Source organism: Sturnira hondurensis, unplaced genomic scaffold (assembly GCF_014824575.4).
Source record: "Sturnira hondurensis isolate 20B ecotype Veracruz unplaced genomic scaffold, ASM1482457v3 Scaffold0008640, whole genome shotgun sequence".
Classification (NCBI taxonomy): Eukaryota; Metazoa; Chordata; class Mammalia; order Chiroptera; family Phyllostomidae; genus Sturnira; species Sturnira hondurensis.
Window position 1 is genome coordinate 8,813,635 of NW_028081271.1, and position 18,238 is coordinate 8,831,872.

The 18,238-nt window shown below is 39.0% G+C and overlaps 1 protein-coding gene across 14 annotated transcripts in view; it reads right to left on the reverse strand.

Moving 5' to 3' along the window:
• The window catches only part of PCM1 (pericentriolar material 1), an 83,731-nt gene that overhangs the window by 10,378 nt on the left and 55,115 nt on the right, over positions 1 to 18,238 (reverse strand). For all 14 annotated transcript variants that reach the window (XM_037055232.1, XM_037055234.1, XM_037055236.1 and 11 more), the window contains 7 exons: positions 16,110 to 16,282; positions 15,680 to 15,811; positions 11,319 to 11,439; positions 9,712 to 9,870; positions 9,342 to 9,478; positions 3,421 to 3,555; positions 1,537 to 1,734 (listed from right to left, as the gene is read on the reverse strand). In XM_037055232.1, coding sequence (XP_036911127.1) covers positions 1,537 to 1,734; positions 3,421 to 3,555; positions 9,342 to 9,478; positions 9,712 to 9,870; positions 11,319 to 11,439; positions 15,680 to 15,811; positions 16,110 to 16,282 — 1,055 coding nt within the window. The remainder of the gene's footprint in view (positions 1 to 1,536; positions 1,735 to 3,420; positions 3,556 to 9,341; positions 9,479 to 9,711; positions 9,871 to 11,318; positions 11,440 to 15,679; positions 15,812 to 16,109; positions 16,283 to 18,238) is intronic.

An 18,238-nucleotide genomic window follows, 5' to 3' on the forward strand; every position in this document is an offset into this window, starting at 1 on the left:
TAAAAGTAACAAAACCAAAACAACACCCCCCCGTGACATCTCCTTGGATACCTGAGAGTACTCAAATGTACGAAGTCCAACCAGGAAGTCATGATCCCCCCCTTCCATACACTAGCCTCTTTCAGTCTTCCTAGTCTCAGTAAATGGCCCTTCACTCAACCCAAACTCGAAGTCAAAAAACCCTCTACGTTACTTCTATTGTCTACATTTAAACCACCAGAATGCCTTGTGACTCAACCACTTCAGTGCACCTGTTGCTGCACATTGAGAGCCAAGACACGCCGTTTCTTACCTGGACCACTGCAACACCCTTACAAGTGGCCTCTCTGCTCGTTTCTCTCCTCTCCTACAACTCCTGTTCGACATGGTATGCTCACAAAAACTTCAAAGTGTACACGAGAGAATGTCACTCCTCTATTTCAAACTTTCCCACGGATTTCCATCATGCTTAGAACAGAAAGTCCCCAGCACAGCCTCTAAGTCCCCATAACCTGGCTTTACATGCCTCTGCGAATTCACATCCTGAACTCTTTAATTCAGTTAATGTGTCCCTGCCTCCCTGGCCTTCTCTCTGTTCTCCGGACTAACTGCTCAGTCCCGCCTTGGAGTCTTCACACCTCAGTCTGTTACTCCCCGAAAGCTCTTCCCCTTCACCATCACTGTAAACCCCTTTGTCTTTCACACCTTGGCTCATACTTCATCCTCTTGAAGAGCCTTGTGAGATCGCCCATCTAAAGTAGTCCTTCCAATTACTTACTGTATTATACTGTTTTATTGTTCTCAAGCTCTAATCAGTGGCTGAAACAATCTGAAACTTCTTTACGTCTAAAATAAAAATATTATAAAAAGTGTGAAACAGATGGCTTGCCTTTATCTGCTTTAGATTTAAGGAAGAAGGGTTACCCCTTTGTTTGGGGTCCTGACCTGTTTTCCCTTTCATGATTATAAGTCAAGAAAAGGGTGCAGGTCTAGGGGGAAAGGCCCCTTGTACGGCTCAAGCTGAGAGGAAAAAACCCATCCAACTTCACACGTGACCTGGACTAATTTAACAGGGTATACAAAGCCAGAGGAGTACAAGACCCAAGTCATGACTCACTGTCACATTCTCAATCTCAATCTCTCTCTCTCTCTCTCTCTCTCTCACACACACACACACACACACACACACACACACACAGAGTTGGCTGGAGTGACACACACAACTAGGGAATCTACTGGGACAGGCAGCAGCTGAGGCAGGTAGATTCCTGTCGCCTCTTCTCTGCAAGCCTGCGTAGGTGACAGAAATGTGAACTAGGTATCTGACAATGCACACTTAGTGCATGATTTCCTGTCTGCGTTCCTCATCTGTAGTCACTGATCTACCACCACTGAGAGTCTGTATGGAGCCGGCATATGTACTGATTTAGAATGTGATTAACTGGTATCACTTTAAAACTACTTTTCTGAGGTCAAGATTTTAGTTATTCGTAATAACCAAGAACTACATATATGCTGATTGTAATTACTTCTAAAATTAAAATGAATGTAATTTACCTCTTTGGCATAAGACTGTATCACTCCAGCTGCTTCTATTTTCCTCTTGCATCTCTGTTTAACTGTCACGCTATTATTATCCAAATCCTGCATGAGCTTAAAGAACGCCAGCTCATTGAACAACACTTCTGATATCTCTACAAGAAGATCCTCTCCACAGTCTTTCAGTTTCCTGCCAGCAAACTTTGCCAATGAATCCTATTCAAAATAACCAAATCACTTTAAGATTATTTATAGTAAACCTCAATTGTGGACACAGCAATATACATCTGAATTATAATACTCATCTAATAAAAAAACACTTTATTACTTTTTAGTACTAAGAAACTTTTAGTTCTACTCAAGCTGAAATACAGCATCATCAAATGAACAACTCTGCTACATTTGAGACACTTCTTTTGACAAAACTGCTTTTCTATTTCTTTCTTCTAAAAATATGGAGTACACTATCTAGAAAATAGGCAAATAACTATGACATCCAGTGCCCCATCCCCTCAAAAAACTACCATATCTAGCACAATAATGGAAAAGACAAATGCTGGTGCCTTGTGGGAAAAAAATTCACTGAACAGGTTTCATAAGGAAACACGTAACTGAGGCTCTAATTCATGAAAAACTTTCGATACTCTGAGCAAAATTTAATGTACACGCCTCTTATTCTTCATGTAGGTCCCCTTGCGGGGGTGGAGGGAGGAATGGGAGGAAAGAGAAGCAGTCCAATGTTCTGAGACATAGAAAAATATCTTATATCCAAATTAATTATTTTGGGATTTGCCCACAATTATTATAGTAGGCAAAACTGAGGAAAAAAATGCATGGACATTGATAAACAAAAAGCATTTAAATTACACACAATTTCTCTTTCAGCCCAATTCTAAAATGGAGTTTCTTCCCCAAAGAAATAAGCTAGCTAAAGTTATAAACATACATTTATCTAGAAATTATCATAAAAATCCTTAAACAATGCAAAAACCACTTATGTCTTATAATCCTTATAAATTATGTTAGTCCTATTAAATTAAATAGAGCCAGAACAATTTAAAAACTGTATAGAATTTAAACTTTCGTCTTTTAAAAAGGGAAATTACAGTGATGGGAATTTGCCTCAAGCCTAGGGTTTTAAAAAATTAGCAAAGCGATAATACTGTCTCCAAAACCAATTTAAACATAAGAATAGGAAGGAAAAATTTTATAGAAAAAATCTGTACGAAAATTTAAAAAACATATTTTTTAATTTGGAATAACAATACACATCACTGAATTACCTCAATGGGAAAATATACAGGTGAGTTTAACTGTAAGGATTTTTACATGCGGCGTAAGGTATCCTTACTTAACACAGATTTTCTCAAGCTTGGCACTTACTAACAGCTCACTAGGTGTTAGATGCCTCCTTGCCCATCGTGACAACCAGAATACGGACATCGCTCATGGCTCCTTGGCTGACACTGCACCCCTGCCTCCTTGAGAATCACCACTTTAACATAACTTAAGGTTACTGTCACGGCCTAAGAAGTCTCCACAACCAACAGCAGGTTTCTGGCTTCTAAAATTTTGCAGATTGGTAAAAAATTATTTGAGAAAATATGACAGAAAACTTTCTAACCAGTGTGACCCTGAAATTTCTTACTAAGTAGCAGAAAAATCAAAACAAGATTTTATTAGAGTTGGGATAGGCCTTAGAGATGATCAAATTAAATGAAGACACAGGTCCTAATTGTATTATTTTTAACCAGGTAAAGGAATAACCTAAAAAGTACTATATCACTCAAACAGCTATTAGATGGATAGTTATTTGAATAAACTGTGTAATGCCAGGAATGGCAAAAAACGAAATCTTCACCAGGTAGTACATATTTTTGTCATACAAGCAGTAACTCTTACCTGTAGTATACTTCCAAGCTGTTTATGAAAGAACTTCACAAACTCTTTGCTCTCGTCGTTTTCCTGGGTCAGAGTCAGCACCATGCGTCTCACTGAAGTCAGAAGTTGGGGAGAGCAGACCTCATCCATGTGCTCCTGGGAAAAGTCCCAGGAGGTTAGAATACAGACTCCCCCACCCATCCCAAAGTATCAATCCACACAGTGAGATCTCACTGTTCTTGCATAAATGCTTCTCAGCTTTCCGCTATACATCTGGAATTATTTGTTCGTAAGAATAGTCAAGCCCCCACCCTACACCCATTAGAAGGTCTGTGAATTTTGATTCGCTACAGCAGGGCAGTCCGTGAAGAAACGGCTGTTTCAAATCCTTCACCCCCTTCTTTCTGTTCCCGAAGGAGAACTCCCCGGCCATGGTTCGCACGCTGCCCGTCTTCCTGTTCGCAGTTCGGTCCAGCTCCTCCTACAAAAAGCCTCAGGCAGTCGCACGGTGGCGCTGTGGGCATCCCGTGCGCTGTGACACAGCCGGCGGCACACTCATCTCTACGTGCCAGGTGCCCTTAGTGCCCTCCAGCACCCCACGTCCCCATTAACGAGAAATGTAGCAAGACATGAGAAATTGTTTCCAAGGTCAAAATGACCCCTAGGTGAGAACCACTGTCTTATCTTTCTTAACAAGCCACCTTGGACAAGTCTCTTCTCCTGAACCTTCATTTAGAAGCATGTCCAAACTACCCAATAATCCAAATCATGGTTAGCTTTCTGAGGCAAGTCCATAAAACACCCGTATCAAGTAACTTCAAAGTTCTAATCCCTCTCCCGCCACTAAATTGATCTGGGCAGGTCCTCTAACCTTTAGCTGGGTAACTGTTTTTTTTTCTACATGAACATGTCTTATGGGGTTGCCAAACTAGATGATATCTAAGATCCCTTAAATCTAAGGACTTAAGGTCATTTTAAAAAGACTCATGTGTCAAGGAGTCCGATATGTGAGTCACTACAAGCTACGCACGTCCGGCAGACGACACCTTTTCCGTACCCACCCCCCAGCACAGTGGCTGTCTCGCAGGAGAAGACACTCGTGAACTGCTGAATGAGTAGCACCATAACAGCAGCACACCCCAGTGCTCTAAGGAGCTGTGGCGACATGTCAGAGATGACAACAAATACCTCTGAAGAAAAATGTTTCAGCCAGGCAGTAAGGAGCTATTTTGTATTTGCCACAGTGAGGACCCGCACCAAGGGGTCACGTGTGAAAAGGTGACGGCAGGAATGGGAAATGCTGAGTAACTGAAGTGAGGGGCCTGGCTGCACAGTGGTGAGAGGTGAAGGTGGGAAGGTGAGCCAGACCCTGTGATGAAGCCTCTTCAAGGCTAAGGAGTCTGCCCAGTAAACACACATGCACTTCAGGCCTATGCCAGGTAGTCTAGGCAACAGACAAGGATATGAGTCAAGGTTATGCTACCAGAGAGAAGTAAGGGTGACCGCTCTTAAGGTGGGGAGAATCAAATTATTTTTTTTAAATATTTATTTATTTATTTATCTTTAGAGGGGAAGGGAAGGAGAGAGGGAGAGAAATATCAATGTATGGTTGCCTCTCCTGCGTCCCCTGCTGGGACTCAAACCTGCAACCCTTTGGTTCACAGGCCCGTGCCCAATCCACTGAGCTACGCCAGCCAGGGCAACTTCTGACTTGCAGGTGACAGAGGGAGAGAGTGAGGAGGTCTAGCTCACGTGACTGTGTGCAACACTGACACTGACAAAGAAGTTCTATAATCCTGCCAAAAAAGTCATGATCTGAAGTGAGATAAGACATGATAAAATAGTTAAAATCAAATCACTAGTTCTACTCATTTTAGAAACTTAAATGCTAAAATCAGTAAGGAAATCCTTATGAAAAGATATCACTTAAATCAGACAAAAAATGGTAAATGCAATAAAATTTCCTGCGTGAGGATGGTTGTTTTCTCTAAGCATAAAGCAAAATTATTTAGAATTTTAACCCTAGAAAATAGTTGTATATGTCAATTAACTATTACTACAAATATGCCTAATTTAACCAAAAAGACATGTTTAAAGCATTTACTGAATTACTCACGACAAAACAAAAATGTAAAAGAGAGAAAGGAATACTTTGAGATACGGATGCCAGAGAAGTCAATTTGCTTCAGGGAAAGGTTTTAATCTCTCAAATAAATTATCTACCTATCTATAAGAAGAATATGTGCATATTCTTATATGAACTTACCAGAATATAAATATCCTTTTGGGGGGAGAAATACATATTTTACAGATAACAGGAGACAGATTCACAGAGTAATTGGTGAAACTGAGGTATCTGTCTTATCCCCTCAAATTCCCTTTATCCAGACTCTGAAGTCCTGCTTGGGTGAAAATACTAAGACATTTGGAAAGACATTCTGGTAGGGAGATGACACACGCACATAACTATGACACTTTGTCCTAAGTGCTATAATAAAGGCATGCACCAATATCCTGGGGGCAGTGAAGAGAAGAATTCTGCCTGTCAGAATGTGCAAAAATATTTGGGCTGGTGCCACATTCTCTTCCAATCATGTTGTCTGACGAGGTCCGGGCACGGAAAACTAGAGTTCAAGGAATTCGTTCAAGGAATTCGGAAGAGAACATGGCATCCAAAATGGGTTAACAATTGGCTGTTTTATTTTAATTATTTTACTCTTGCTACTGAATATAGGCTTTGTACTGTACTTACTTATTCCTGTGAAAATCACCCAAGAGGAAGGGACAGTTCAGGGGAAAACATTAGTATTCCCCACGGAACTGCCTGGAAGGATGGAAAAATCCCCTCTAATGAAATAGCCCCTGAATGTCTAAAAGCTGTTGGAGTAACAGCCCCTCCTTTACCTTGAATAGGAATATATATCAATTAGACAGCCAAAAAAAATGAGAAGCCAGTTAGCTATTAAGCATGTAAAAACAGTTATTAGGGAGTCAGAGTTTACAGTACACAGAGAAACATTTTACAGAAAAGGACAGCTAAGTTAGACATCACAAAGGCCTTATAATAAATTTCCTATAACCTCTACTCAATCTAGTGTATCCTTTTGCCCCATGACAAATTCTGAGAAACTTTAATAAACAATAAGACATTCAAATTCTGTATATAGAGCTATTTCAAATTGTCTGATTAATAGTTCTCCTGGTCAAAACAACTTTTGTTCAATATAACTGAATCTATGGGAACCTTCATACTTTTCCTGGTTACCTTTGTATTGATTTTTTCTGCTTAACTGGTCATGCTATGCACCTGCAAATGTTCATCACTACCAAAAATGAAAATACAAAAACCTGCTTGTACTTGCAATACACGGAACAGAGCTTCACTGTCCTTTGAGGCGTGTTGTCGTCTGTTACCCATCGCCGACGCCTTCCCCACCTGTCAGGAACCCCTGGACCCTGCTAAGGCCGGACCCTGCTTGGTCCTGAAGGAAAGACGGGATGACAGGCTGGAAGAGCCTTCCAGGCAAAGGAGGTGCCATGGGCAATGTGCCTTTTGAATGCTGCCAGGCAGGACAGGAGTGGATGGATAAGAGGAAGGAATGGATAAGAGGCTGAGGCCAGGCTACAAAAGGTTTTACAGGCTCTGCTGTATCTGAGCTGGGTCCCTAACTACACTTCCCAGAGCCTAAAAAGAGCTTGATTAGTCTGAAAAATGACAGTTGAGGTCTGAAGGATCCGTCCGTTAACTTATTATATTAATTGACTTAATTTGTATTTAATGAGTGCCTATTATACACAGCTACTAATCTTGGCACTGTTGATAAACCAGCAACCATAACAGATTTATATCTCTGACTTCACAGAGCTTTCATTTTAACAGGGAGAGATAGCACAAAATAAATAAGAAAACATTAAATACGTTAGAAGGTGACAAGCACCATGGAGACACAGAAAAGCAGGCAAGGAACAGGCGGAAACCTGCTCACCGCAAAGGGAACACTTGACCAAAGACTTGAAGGGTTCCAGGGCCACACGCACAGGTGTGTGAAAGAGCACTCTAGGCCTAAGTGTCGGGAAGGGCCAAGGCCTTGCGAACCACGTTCGCAAGCAAACAGGGAGCCCCCCAGGGGCTACTGCAATTGCCCAGGAGAAGGCTGGTCTTCAGTTTTCACTGGGAGTAATTTGGGCATAGACAGGTGACCCTACCTCTCCTTCTGGCTATACGGTGACGCCTGCAGGCAAAGCAGTCCCTGTAACCGCCTTCTCAAAGAACTCTCTTCTCTCACGGTATCGCAATGAAAGCAACACTTCTGGGAAAGAATGCAAGTACGTGGAACAGCTCTCTGTCGCCAGTGTCTTACACATCGGAAAGTGCAGTAGATTGTGAGAGATGAGCTCAATGACAACTTATTTTGTAGTCTGCCTATCGCAATGAAAAGACTTTTCATTTCTAATTTTTAAAATTCCCATTTAAATTAGAATGTAAGAGAGTGCCATCTCAGGTATAAGCCTTATCTGTACTTTCCACTTTCGGCACTTTTTCTCTGGCTTGTTCATTGTTATTCAACAAAATTAATAACAGTGTTTACCAGTCTCGCACTGTCACTGTTGGCAGAAATATAAATTGTTAAATCTTTCTGAAAGACAATTTAACATAATGTCTCAAAAGCTTTACCTTAGAACAAGGAATTTTATGTCTAACAATTACTTCTAAGAAAATAAAAAAGAAATGTATAAAAATTTTGCTAAGTCATTTAAGTGATGTTTAGAACGATGAAAAAGAAACCAGGATAAACATAAATATTTAACAAAAATAACTGGTTAAAATGACAGGAAATTCTGGTCTACGAACACCCGGCCCTCAGAGCAGCCGTCAGCACAGCTCTCTATGCCGACCCACGCAGTCCATCTCGGGCTCTCCTGTTCTGCACAACCACCAAGTTCTGAATCACCTTGTTCTGGGCCCAGACCCAGGTCCCTTTCTCTTACTTAGTGTCTGCTTTAGGTAACTCTATTGACCATTAACAGGACCTGTTAATTTCCAAAATGCATTTCCACTGTCTATTTCTCCCCATCTCTAGTACCATACCCTTAACTAGGCTACTATCATTTCTCATCTGATCTCATTGCGCTCCTGACTCCTATAATCAATCACCACACACAAACCAGATTTTGTTTCTTGCTTGCTTAAACCTCTTCGAGTTTTCTCTTGAAACTCTGGACAAAGTCCAAAGTCCTACTCATAGCCTGTGATGCTCTACATAACTAGCCCCTGCCCCCCCCTCCAATTTCAGCTCTCACAAATTTCCTACAACCACATGGGTCCTCCTCTAGTTTCTTCAACGGGCCAAACTAGTTCCTCTTTGGGGCCCTTTAACTCCGTCTGGAATTGCCTTGGTTTAAGTTGGCTCCTTATGCGCACCTTACCTTAAATGCTCCCTCCTCAGCAGCCTTCCCTGTCCATCCAGTCTAGAACAGACACTATCATAGCACATTCTAATTCTCTGCATGACACATCATTACCTGATACACATTTACTTATCCTTTATATTCACTGTATTTTTAGACAGGGGTCCATACTCTCATCCTTGCATGCAAGTTCCATGACAGCAAAGTCCTGGACTTGCCCACCAAACCTGCCCTAAAGTAGGCATTCTGTAAGTATTTTTGAGTAAATAATGAACATTCTGTAACCATTAAAAGTATGCAGAAGAAATGATCTAGAAAGATGTTTATGGTACATGAAAAAAGAGAACACATATATATGTACAAAATATTACAAAAAGGTTCAAAAAATGTTGATGGGGCTATCTCTGAGTGACAAAATTATGGGTTATTTTTAGTTTTCCTTTTGTTTACATGTATTTTCTGAATTTATTACAATGGAGTAGTTGGTGTGAATTGAAAAACAAAACAGTGTATTTTTAAGAATTACTGCTTACCTTCAAAAACGGAATGACTTCTTTCATAATTGCTTTAATCTGCCGGTCTAGCTGCTGAGTATCAATTCTCGGACATGGGACGGCAGAGATTTCACTCACAGGTTGCTGTGAACTATGGTTTTCAATAATAGGAGTTTCTATTTTTTAAAAAAAGACATATTAGCAAAATTGTCTGATATTACATGTACGCATCTACGCAAAATTCTAAAGAACATTATGATTTTATGCTAAAATAATACAAAGAAACAGTGATGGTTTTAGCACCCCTAATAATTAAGTGATTGAGAAACCACCATTACCCATCGGATGGAGTGTTACATTTTTGCGTATGGAACTGTGATTTTTACTGTTAATGAAGTCAACCACACACCTTCTAAATCATTAACTGCAGCCACGGCAGCAGCACCACTGTCATCCTCAATGACCCTGCAGGCACATCTCATGTTTGTGTTACTTTCGGCCTCGGTTTTCATCCGTTCGTACTCCCTCATTCTGGCTAACGCCTGATCCAAGTGAATCACAGTGTTACCTGCGTACGGAACAGAAACGTGTCTCAAAGATACAGAAGCAAACTTTTTCATGTATTCCTCTAAATTCATTAACTAAAAGATGTCTGAACATAGGGAAGAAAAACTGGCTTTGACAAGTTGCAGATATTGTACTAGATGGGTCCTTGGCAAACATTACCACATTTATTTATTTAATCCTTAAGGTAACCTCTCCAAATGGAGAACAGCACCCTCACTTTCAGAGAACTTAAGCAACCTGCACTAGGTTTCAGAGCCAAGTGCTAAGGCAGGAGTTTAAATGCAGGTCTCTTAGGACTCTGAAGTCCTTATTTCAGTGTATCATGTTGCTTCACTTAAACAGAACAAAAATAAATTCCGAAATGTCATGCAAATTCTGATGCAAACCTAACCTACAACAACCAGTTGAGGTAAGGAAGACTCAAGAATGACACTTCCCAATTCTTCTACTTCAAAGCTAATGCTGAATGACTGTGAGAGGAAACAGTAAATGAAATGGAACAGGCAGGCCTCAGTTACTGGCAACACAGGAAGTGGGAACCACTCAGGGGGAATGGGTTTATCAGAGTGATGTTTGTGATGTTCCTCTATTAGGAATTCAGTACCTGAAAGGCACTTCCTCAAAAGGGAGCTGGCCTTCCAGTCATTGACAATCAGATTAAGGCAAAAGGAAGACACTTGTTTTGGCCAAAGGTAGACAACTAAACACAGGGCAAGGCTGAGCCCTTTCCTCTGCAGCGGAAAAATGCCTTTGGAATCATCTACATCTCGTTCTCATCCTACACACACACACTAGAATGGGATGTTACCCTATGACCCAGTGGCCTGAGGTCTGAATGACTGGATACTTGGGTACCTTTCCACAGGCTACAACCTGAAAAATGCACCAAGAGGTACTCACACATTTCCTTTTCCCTAATTTTTTGAAATTCGGGACTCAGGGTTTCTTTTCTCTCATTTTGAGTTATGCAACCTTTTAAAACTTCTGTTCATGGAAAAAAAAAAGAAATGCAATGTGCCATACCTTAGAATTACAAAAATTTCAGTTCTTCTCAAATTAAGACATTACCATTGTTACTGAGAATATGTTGAATGAAGGTACTGCTGCCTGTGAATTTTCCCCATTGACTGGAAAACTTGAAAGGGTGACCTTTCTCTTAAGGAAAGAAGATTAACATTTTCTATCATGCCTGCTAGAAAGTTCTGTATTTTTTTCGTAAGAGCAAGTAAGTGAGAGCCCCATTTTCTCAGTATATGCAGAGTCAGAAATCTTAGAAGATTTGCCCAGGGTCAAAGAGCTAAGAGCAGAAGAATCCTGAATTTACCAATGGACCGATTTTTAAGTCTCTATTCTACAAGAAGTTGCCTTTCTAGAATTTTGTTTCCTTATCAATGTAATTCAAAGACTGTAGTAAAGTCATGTTCTAAGATGATAAAAAATTCTGCTTACCCAGATCATCTGTTGCAAAAGGCTCAAAATTTGAAGATACAGACAGGACACTAGCATTATCAGCATCGTTTTGCTCACTTATTTTATGTGCTTCTCTCTCAAAGTTCTTCTCAAAAGTTTCCTAAGTCATAGTTTTAAAACAAACAAAAATCACTAATATTTCTTTTTTTAAAGTTGGATTAAATTAAAATTTTAACATAGAAACTATTTTCATAAAACTATACACTAAAAGTTGTGACATAAACAAAAGGCATAAAGCAGTGAACAGAGTCTGAGGACAACCTGCAGGACACTTGTCATTTTGTAGATGACAATACACAGAACCAGCTACAGACTAAATTCTAACTTGGAAAACTTAGTCCTGCAAATTCCTTCCTTCTCCTACTCCAGACCCGACGACGCCCAGCACCGCACACTGTGGTGTGCGGTTGTCTCATATCGGAAGAAAAACATGACAGCATTATTCACATTTTTACATCAACTTTATTGAATCAGAATTCACAAACAATACACCCATTAAGTGCACAGTTTCAATAGTTTTTGAAAAATATATGCACCCATGTAGCCACCTTCCCTAAAAATAAAGACCATTTCCATCAGGCCAGAACACCCCTCTGTACCCCTTTGCAGTCAATATGTATGACAGGCCTCTCATAGGACTTTGGTCACCGCAGATTAGTTTTGTTCGTTCTAGACTTCGTATAAAGGAACCATTCAGTATGTACTCTTCACTGTCAGGCTTCTGTCACTCAGTGTTTCTGACATTAATCCGTGTTGCTGTGTGTTTCATAAGTTAATGAACTCATTTGAATGGTTGAGTAATATCCCATCATATGGATATACCAGTTTGTTTATCCACTTATCTGCTGATGCTCCAGTTTGAGGCTATCATGACTAACGATGCTATGAACATTAGTATACAAGAATTTTTTTGAATGTGTTCTCTTGGATGAGTACCTAGAAGAGAAATTGCTGGGTCACATGCCAAGTTTATGTTTACCTTTGTAAGAAACTGCCATACTGCTTTCCAAAGTAGTTGTACAATTTCACAAACCCACCAGCAGTGTGAGAGTTCCAAAATGCTCCATGTTCACACCAACACTTCTTATTGTCCACCTTTAATTTCAGTCTTTCTAGTGGGTGTGGAGTGCATCTCGTGTGGTGTTAAGTTGCACACTGGCCATTTACGTGTCTTCCTTCGTGAAGCACCTGTTCCGATCTCTTGCCCATTCTTGACTGAGGAGGTTGCCTTACAATGGACTCGCAGAAGTTCTTTATAGAACAGCCTGATTTGTCACTTATATAGTCATTTGTTGGATACATATACACTGAGACCATCTTCTTCTAACTTTAACTTCTGAAACAGAATTTAATCAGTTTTCCTTTTATAGTTAGTGTTTTCTGTCCTGAGACACACTGATACCTTTGCTTATGTGCAAATAAGATAGATCCCCTTGTTCTCTTTTATAAGTTTTATAGTTTTAGCTTTTTCAGGACTCAAAGCACTTTCAAATTAACTTTTGTCTATAGCAGGATTGGGGAACAGGGAGGGAGTGGGGCAGGGTGTGAAACCCATTTCTCAACGGCGTTCTTTCTCCTAACTACGAATATTCTAACATTTTCTCTTAAATTATTAAATGAAAAGTTCTGTCCCCGACTAAAGAAAAGCCAGGTATTAGCAATGCCTTACGAAATGAAACCACTGTGTGGCTCCACCAAGTAAGACTTGCCTGTGGACATGCTTCTGCCATTTTATGGCGCCCAGAGTAGGAGATGCAGAGTTTCTCCCCCGACTAACCCTCAGTTCCTCATCCTCCACTCACAATTCTCGGGTGCCTGCTTTTACTTCTCTTTTTCCTGGGTGTGAAGACTCCTATACACACTCTGAAATGTGTGTGTAAAAGCTCCATAAATGAAGCTCAAAGAACCTTGGCCTAGAAACATGGAGAATGAGACTCTGTCTGACATGGTAACTTCTAGTCATGTAGTAAACATATTAAGTAAAATTTCAATTTAGTTCCTCAATCCCACTGGGCACTGCCTTCGTGGCCAACGGCTGCTGTCAGACAATACCAGTACGCAGCTTTCCCACCACTACAGCAGGTTCTACCGGACAGCACTGCTCCAGACGGATGGGTACACACAGGATGCTGTGCTGTTGCTGCTAATTAACTGGCATTAACAAACAGAAGATGTTGGGATTAATGCTAAATTTAAGTTTTGGATAAAAGAATTAAAGAACTGACATATTTATTTAAAGGTAATACTAACTATAGTTATTTATGCCAAGTCCCTAAAATTATGGCCTGAATCTCTGTGAGTGCCCCCCCTAAATTCCTAAGTTAGGGCCCTAACTCCAAACATGACAGTATTAGGAGATGGGGAGTTGGGAGGTCATCAGGGTTGGATGAGGTCATGAGGATGGAGCCCCCGTGATGGCAACAGTGTACTTAGAAAGAGAGGAAGCCACACCAGAGCTTCCTCTCACTACCACGTAAGGACACAGGCAGAAGGTAGCTATCTGCAAGCCAAGGAGAGAGCCCTTGACAGGAAGCAAATCTGCTGACACAAGCTCTTGAACTTCCTAGCTTTCAGAACCATGAGCAATAGTTTTTGTCATTTATACCACTCAGTGGAGTGTTTGGTTTACCAGCCCAAGCTGACCAAAGTACCTACTTATTAAGCAGTAAAGTACCTTTAAACTTTAACTTTAAAACCTTGGCAACACTGTTATAAATTGTAGCTCAATTTTCAAAATTTGCTATTAATGGTACAGACTAATGTGCTCAAACCTTTTAAAATAATTGGAAGTAATGCTACCTATAAAACTTGGATATAAAGGGAGGCACTAGAGTTAAAAATATAAAATTACTGCCCTCACTGGTATGGCTCAGTAGTCTGGTCATCGTCTCATAGACTAAAAGGCTGCCAATCCAACTGCAGGTCAGGGCACAGGCTGCCTGGGTTGAGGGCCTGGTCCCCACTTTGGGGACAACCGATCCATGTTTCTCTCTTTCCCTCCCCTTCCCCCCCCCTCTAAAATAAACAAATAGAGAGAGATATAAATAAATAGAATCTTTAAATTATTTTTAGAATTCATGCTCTCCACAAGTTATTTCAACGCCTAATAAACTCTAACCTAGTATCTCCAATTATATATAGATATATAGATATATCTATATATCTATGGGCCAACTTCATTTCCCACATAAAGGAGTACAGAATTTTCAATTTGTCATAATAACGACTAATCCCAAGTAGCAATTCCTTACATGAATTTATACTTGACATTATAAAGTAATTAAAACCGTGTAGTTTTTAGTCACAGTTTACATGCATCTTTAGTATAGGAGTTGGAGCCTGGTGGAGACAGGTTTTAAGAAGCAAAAAAATGACTTGGAAAAGTATTGGTTTAAACATAATATAAACAAAAGAGCAAAAATTTAAAAAAAGTTCAACAGCCATAAAAAAAATTACTATATGTGAAGAAGAGACAAGATAATCTTTGAGAAAACACTAACTGTGCAGGAAAAAGTTAAAATGTTAACATGTCAACAAAGGTCAGAAACACAGTGATATGCTTTCAACTCTCTACCTTTATCAGATATTTGCTAATCAATTACAATACTCTCATCGATGGATATCCAGGTGCTAGAAATGGCATTAAAAAAAAAGAGCGAATTTGCTGCCCTAAGCCCACATACAACTTTTCACAACAGAATCAGGGCCTGCACTTTCAAACAGGTGACTTCCAAACACCAAGCATGTCACCCCTCGGTGGCCCAGCCGTGTGCCACTCGGCATTTAATGGCGCCCGCCTGGTACCGAGGGTCCTGGAAGCTACGCAGGTGCTATTTGGAGGATCTATTTATTGAAAATATATCATTTTCCTCGCCACTTTTTCATTTCCTTTCTAAAGTTTATTTTGTCAATTTTAATACATTAAATTACATTTTTTGTCTGGATGACTTTCTTTTATCTAGGCTTCTCTTCCAGCCCAAAGACCCGTTTTATCTTTTATGTATTTACTCAAGGGTTCTGTGATCTGACTGCTGTCTGGTTTACCGGATGTCTTAAAGAACACAACAAATTTTACCAAATGCCTACAACGAGTCAACGCCTATGACAGGCAATGGAACCATCGATAAAACCATTTTATACCTTGTAATTGATCACTTATACACAATGCACTTGATCAAGTTTTAGACCTCACCCAAAATAAAATGATTACACTCAGCTTTTTAAAAAAGTAGAAAACCAAATATATTAGGTATGCTCCCAGTTTATAACAACCCATATTTAACTTTTGTTTAGTGCATACTGAAATTAGGTATGGATTTCATTAATCACAATCAGCTTACATCATCAGTAGTAGCAAGGCTTTCACTGGGAGTAAGTTCTGAGTTTGATGCTATCCAAGTACCAGAATTCGCTGACTTTACATTTTCCCCTGCTTTCTCCTGGTTCTCAGAAATATGTGTGGATACTATGTCCTAAATAAGGAAAAAAAGATATTTATGTAAAACATAAACTTTCAATAAAAAATGTAAAAGCAGAACCAGATAAAAGAAAAAATTCAATACTCTTCACCTTACAGGTTAATTGTGAGGAAGAAACAACGTTGAAGATAAAATACTAAAATTTTATCAAGGCAAAAAGGCATATAGAAAATAAATCAAAAGACATAGGAACAAGGACACATTTAGTCTAAGAAAGCAACCAGAGACATGAAGAACATGAAGAACAGAGACACTAAATAGAGAAGAGAAAAGAATATTAACTACCAGATACCTGCAACGCATATAAGGCCCTCTGTCTCAGGTAGTCTGTATTAAGTAGCTGAAGCTCATGGAAGAGTTCAATAAGAAAATGTGGACGAGATTCATTCTGAGAAATTAATGTAGCTACTTCAGAATAAATAGTATCCCGCAAAGCTTCAAACATGGAAAAATCACTCCCAGTTTCTGGAAAATATAAAATATCAGAAAGTTAATATTGATGAAATATATTCCCAACAATTTCTATTAACCTGTATTATTACTTTCAGCCTGAAGTTACTTAAAAATCAGAACATACTTAATTCTATTTCAGGGCTTTTATAGTAAAAAAAAAAATCTTAAAATTCCTAAGATAAAATTAATCTTAGGAAATACCTATATATACTGTATAATAAAGACATGTGTAAATATATGAATAACATTACCTAGTGTTACTTGGATCATAAGTGTTTCTCAATAAAAAAATTCTGAAAATGCACATTTAGTAGGAATAATTAGTAGAAATCTTTTAGCACTTGGATGAAATCAGCCCAATACAAATAATTTTCTTTTTTAGCTAATATGAACTTGTTACAAAGAAGGAAATTTGTATGATGAGAATAAACATTACTAATGAGAGTTACTATTTTAAGTTCTATCTAGTCATGTACGAAATCCTCAAATCTCAACTATGACACTGTAGGGCTAAAAAACTGAATTTGTGCCCTGGCCAGGTGGCTCAGGCAGCTAAAGCATCATCCCATTTACTAAAATGTTGCAGGTTCAATTCCTGATCAGGGCACATACGAGAGGCAACCAATGGCTGTTTCGCTGTTTCGCTGTTTCTCTCTCTCTCCCACGCTCGCTCGCTCTCTCTCTCAAACCAATGTACATATACTTAGGAGAGGATTTAAAAAATACAACAAAAAAACTCTAACAAGTTTTAACTACAACATAAACATAACAGGTTCATTTCCCTACAGCGTGACACACTGACATTCACTAGTTGCACGCAGCATATCTGAAACGGGCAATGGAAATTCACAGAGCCTAGGCGTCCCTCTGCTACATGGCAACGACTCTGCCATGTGCATTTGCTGAGAACACAGAATTGTCGGCCTTGACAATGGAGTCACCTTCCAGGACAAATTAGCAACTATTCCCATTTTGATTTCTCTGTGAAATAAAGTGTCTCCAAGTGGCTCTTTTAGCTAACAAATTCTATAAACATAGAACAAAAAGCAGTTAAATATTAAAATTCCAAAATATCAGTAATTTCTAACAAAATTTGAAATGTTAACTTATGTTTTCAAATAAATCTTCAAAGATTACAAAGATAATTTACTTTTTACAAAAGAGTAATAAGAAAATGAAAAACAAATGAGGTTTAAAAAAATACTTTCCACTAATTTCCTAAGTTAACATCTTCGGTCTCAATTCCCCTAAGTAAAGTATAATAAGAATGATATACATGCAACTTCCCCACCTTGCCTCACACATTTATGAATATAAAATGAAATACAGTAAAGTTCTCTTAGTATTTTAAAATGTCTAAATGTAATACAGTACTATAAAAATACTATATATTATAAGCAGGAACCAAATCTATCTCTGTAGGACATCTCTACTCATAGGAAAAATCCAGATAAGATATAACATTATGCAAACTTTCAATTTAAACACTATATTATAGTTTGGCATAGTTATTTAACTTAGAAAATGTTTATTATTTCAAAGATATAAGAATAAGCATACTCCGCATTTTTCATACCTCTGTATGCGATAAAATGACCACTTTATTATATATCATTAAAGATAAAGTTATTCCCAAGTAACTGAATTATGTTAAACACATGCTGCATCCTTCCTACATGCAATAAAGAGGTGGAAAGTTTTTGCCATTGTTCTCCTCCCAGACTAAAATGCATTAGCTTAGGCTAGAAAAATCCTTGCTCTTGGTCAGGGTTGATTCTAGGCTGTTTTCGCCCTCTCAATTTTCGGAGTTCTTTCCTTCAGGAAGCCACTAACACATTCAGCTTGGTCTGTCTCAGGTCCTTATTTTCATTCCTTAGATTCCCCACAGATCCCTAACAGGCTTTCATTTTCATTCATGTGCAGTACAGGAGGAACTAAGGAATATTTACAAATCTAATTCATACACAA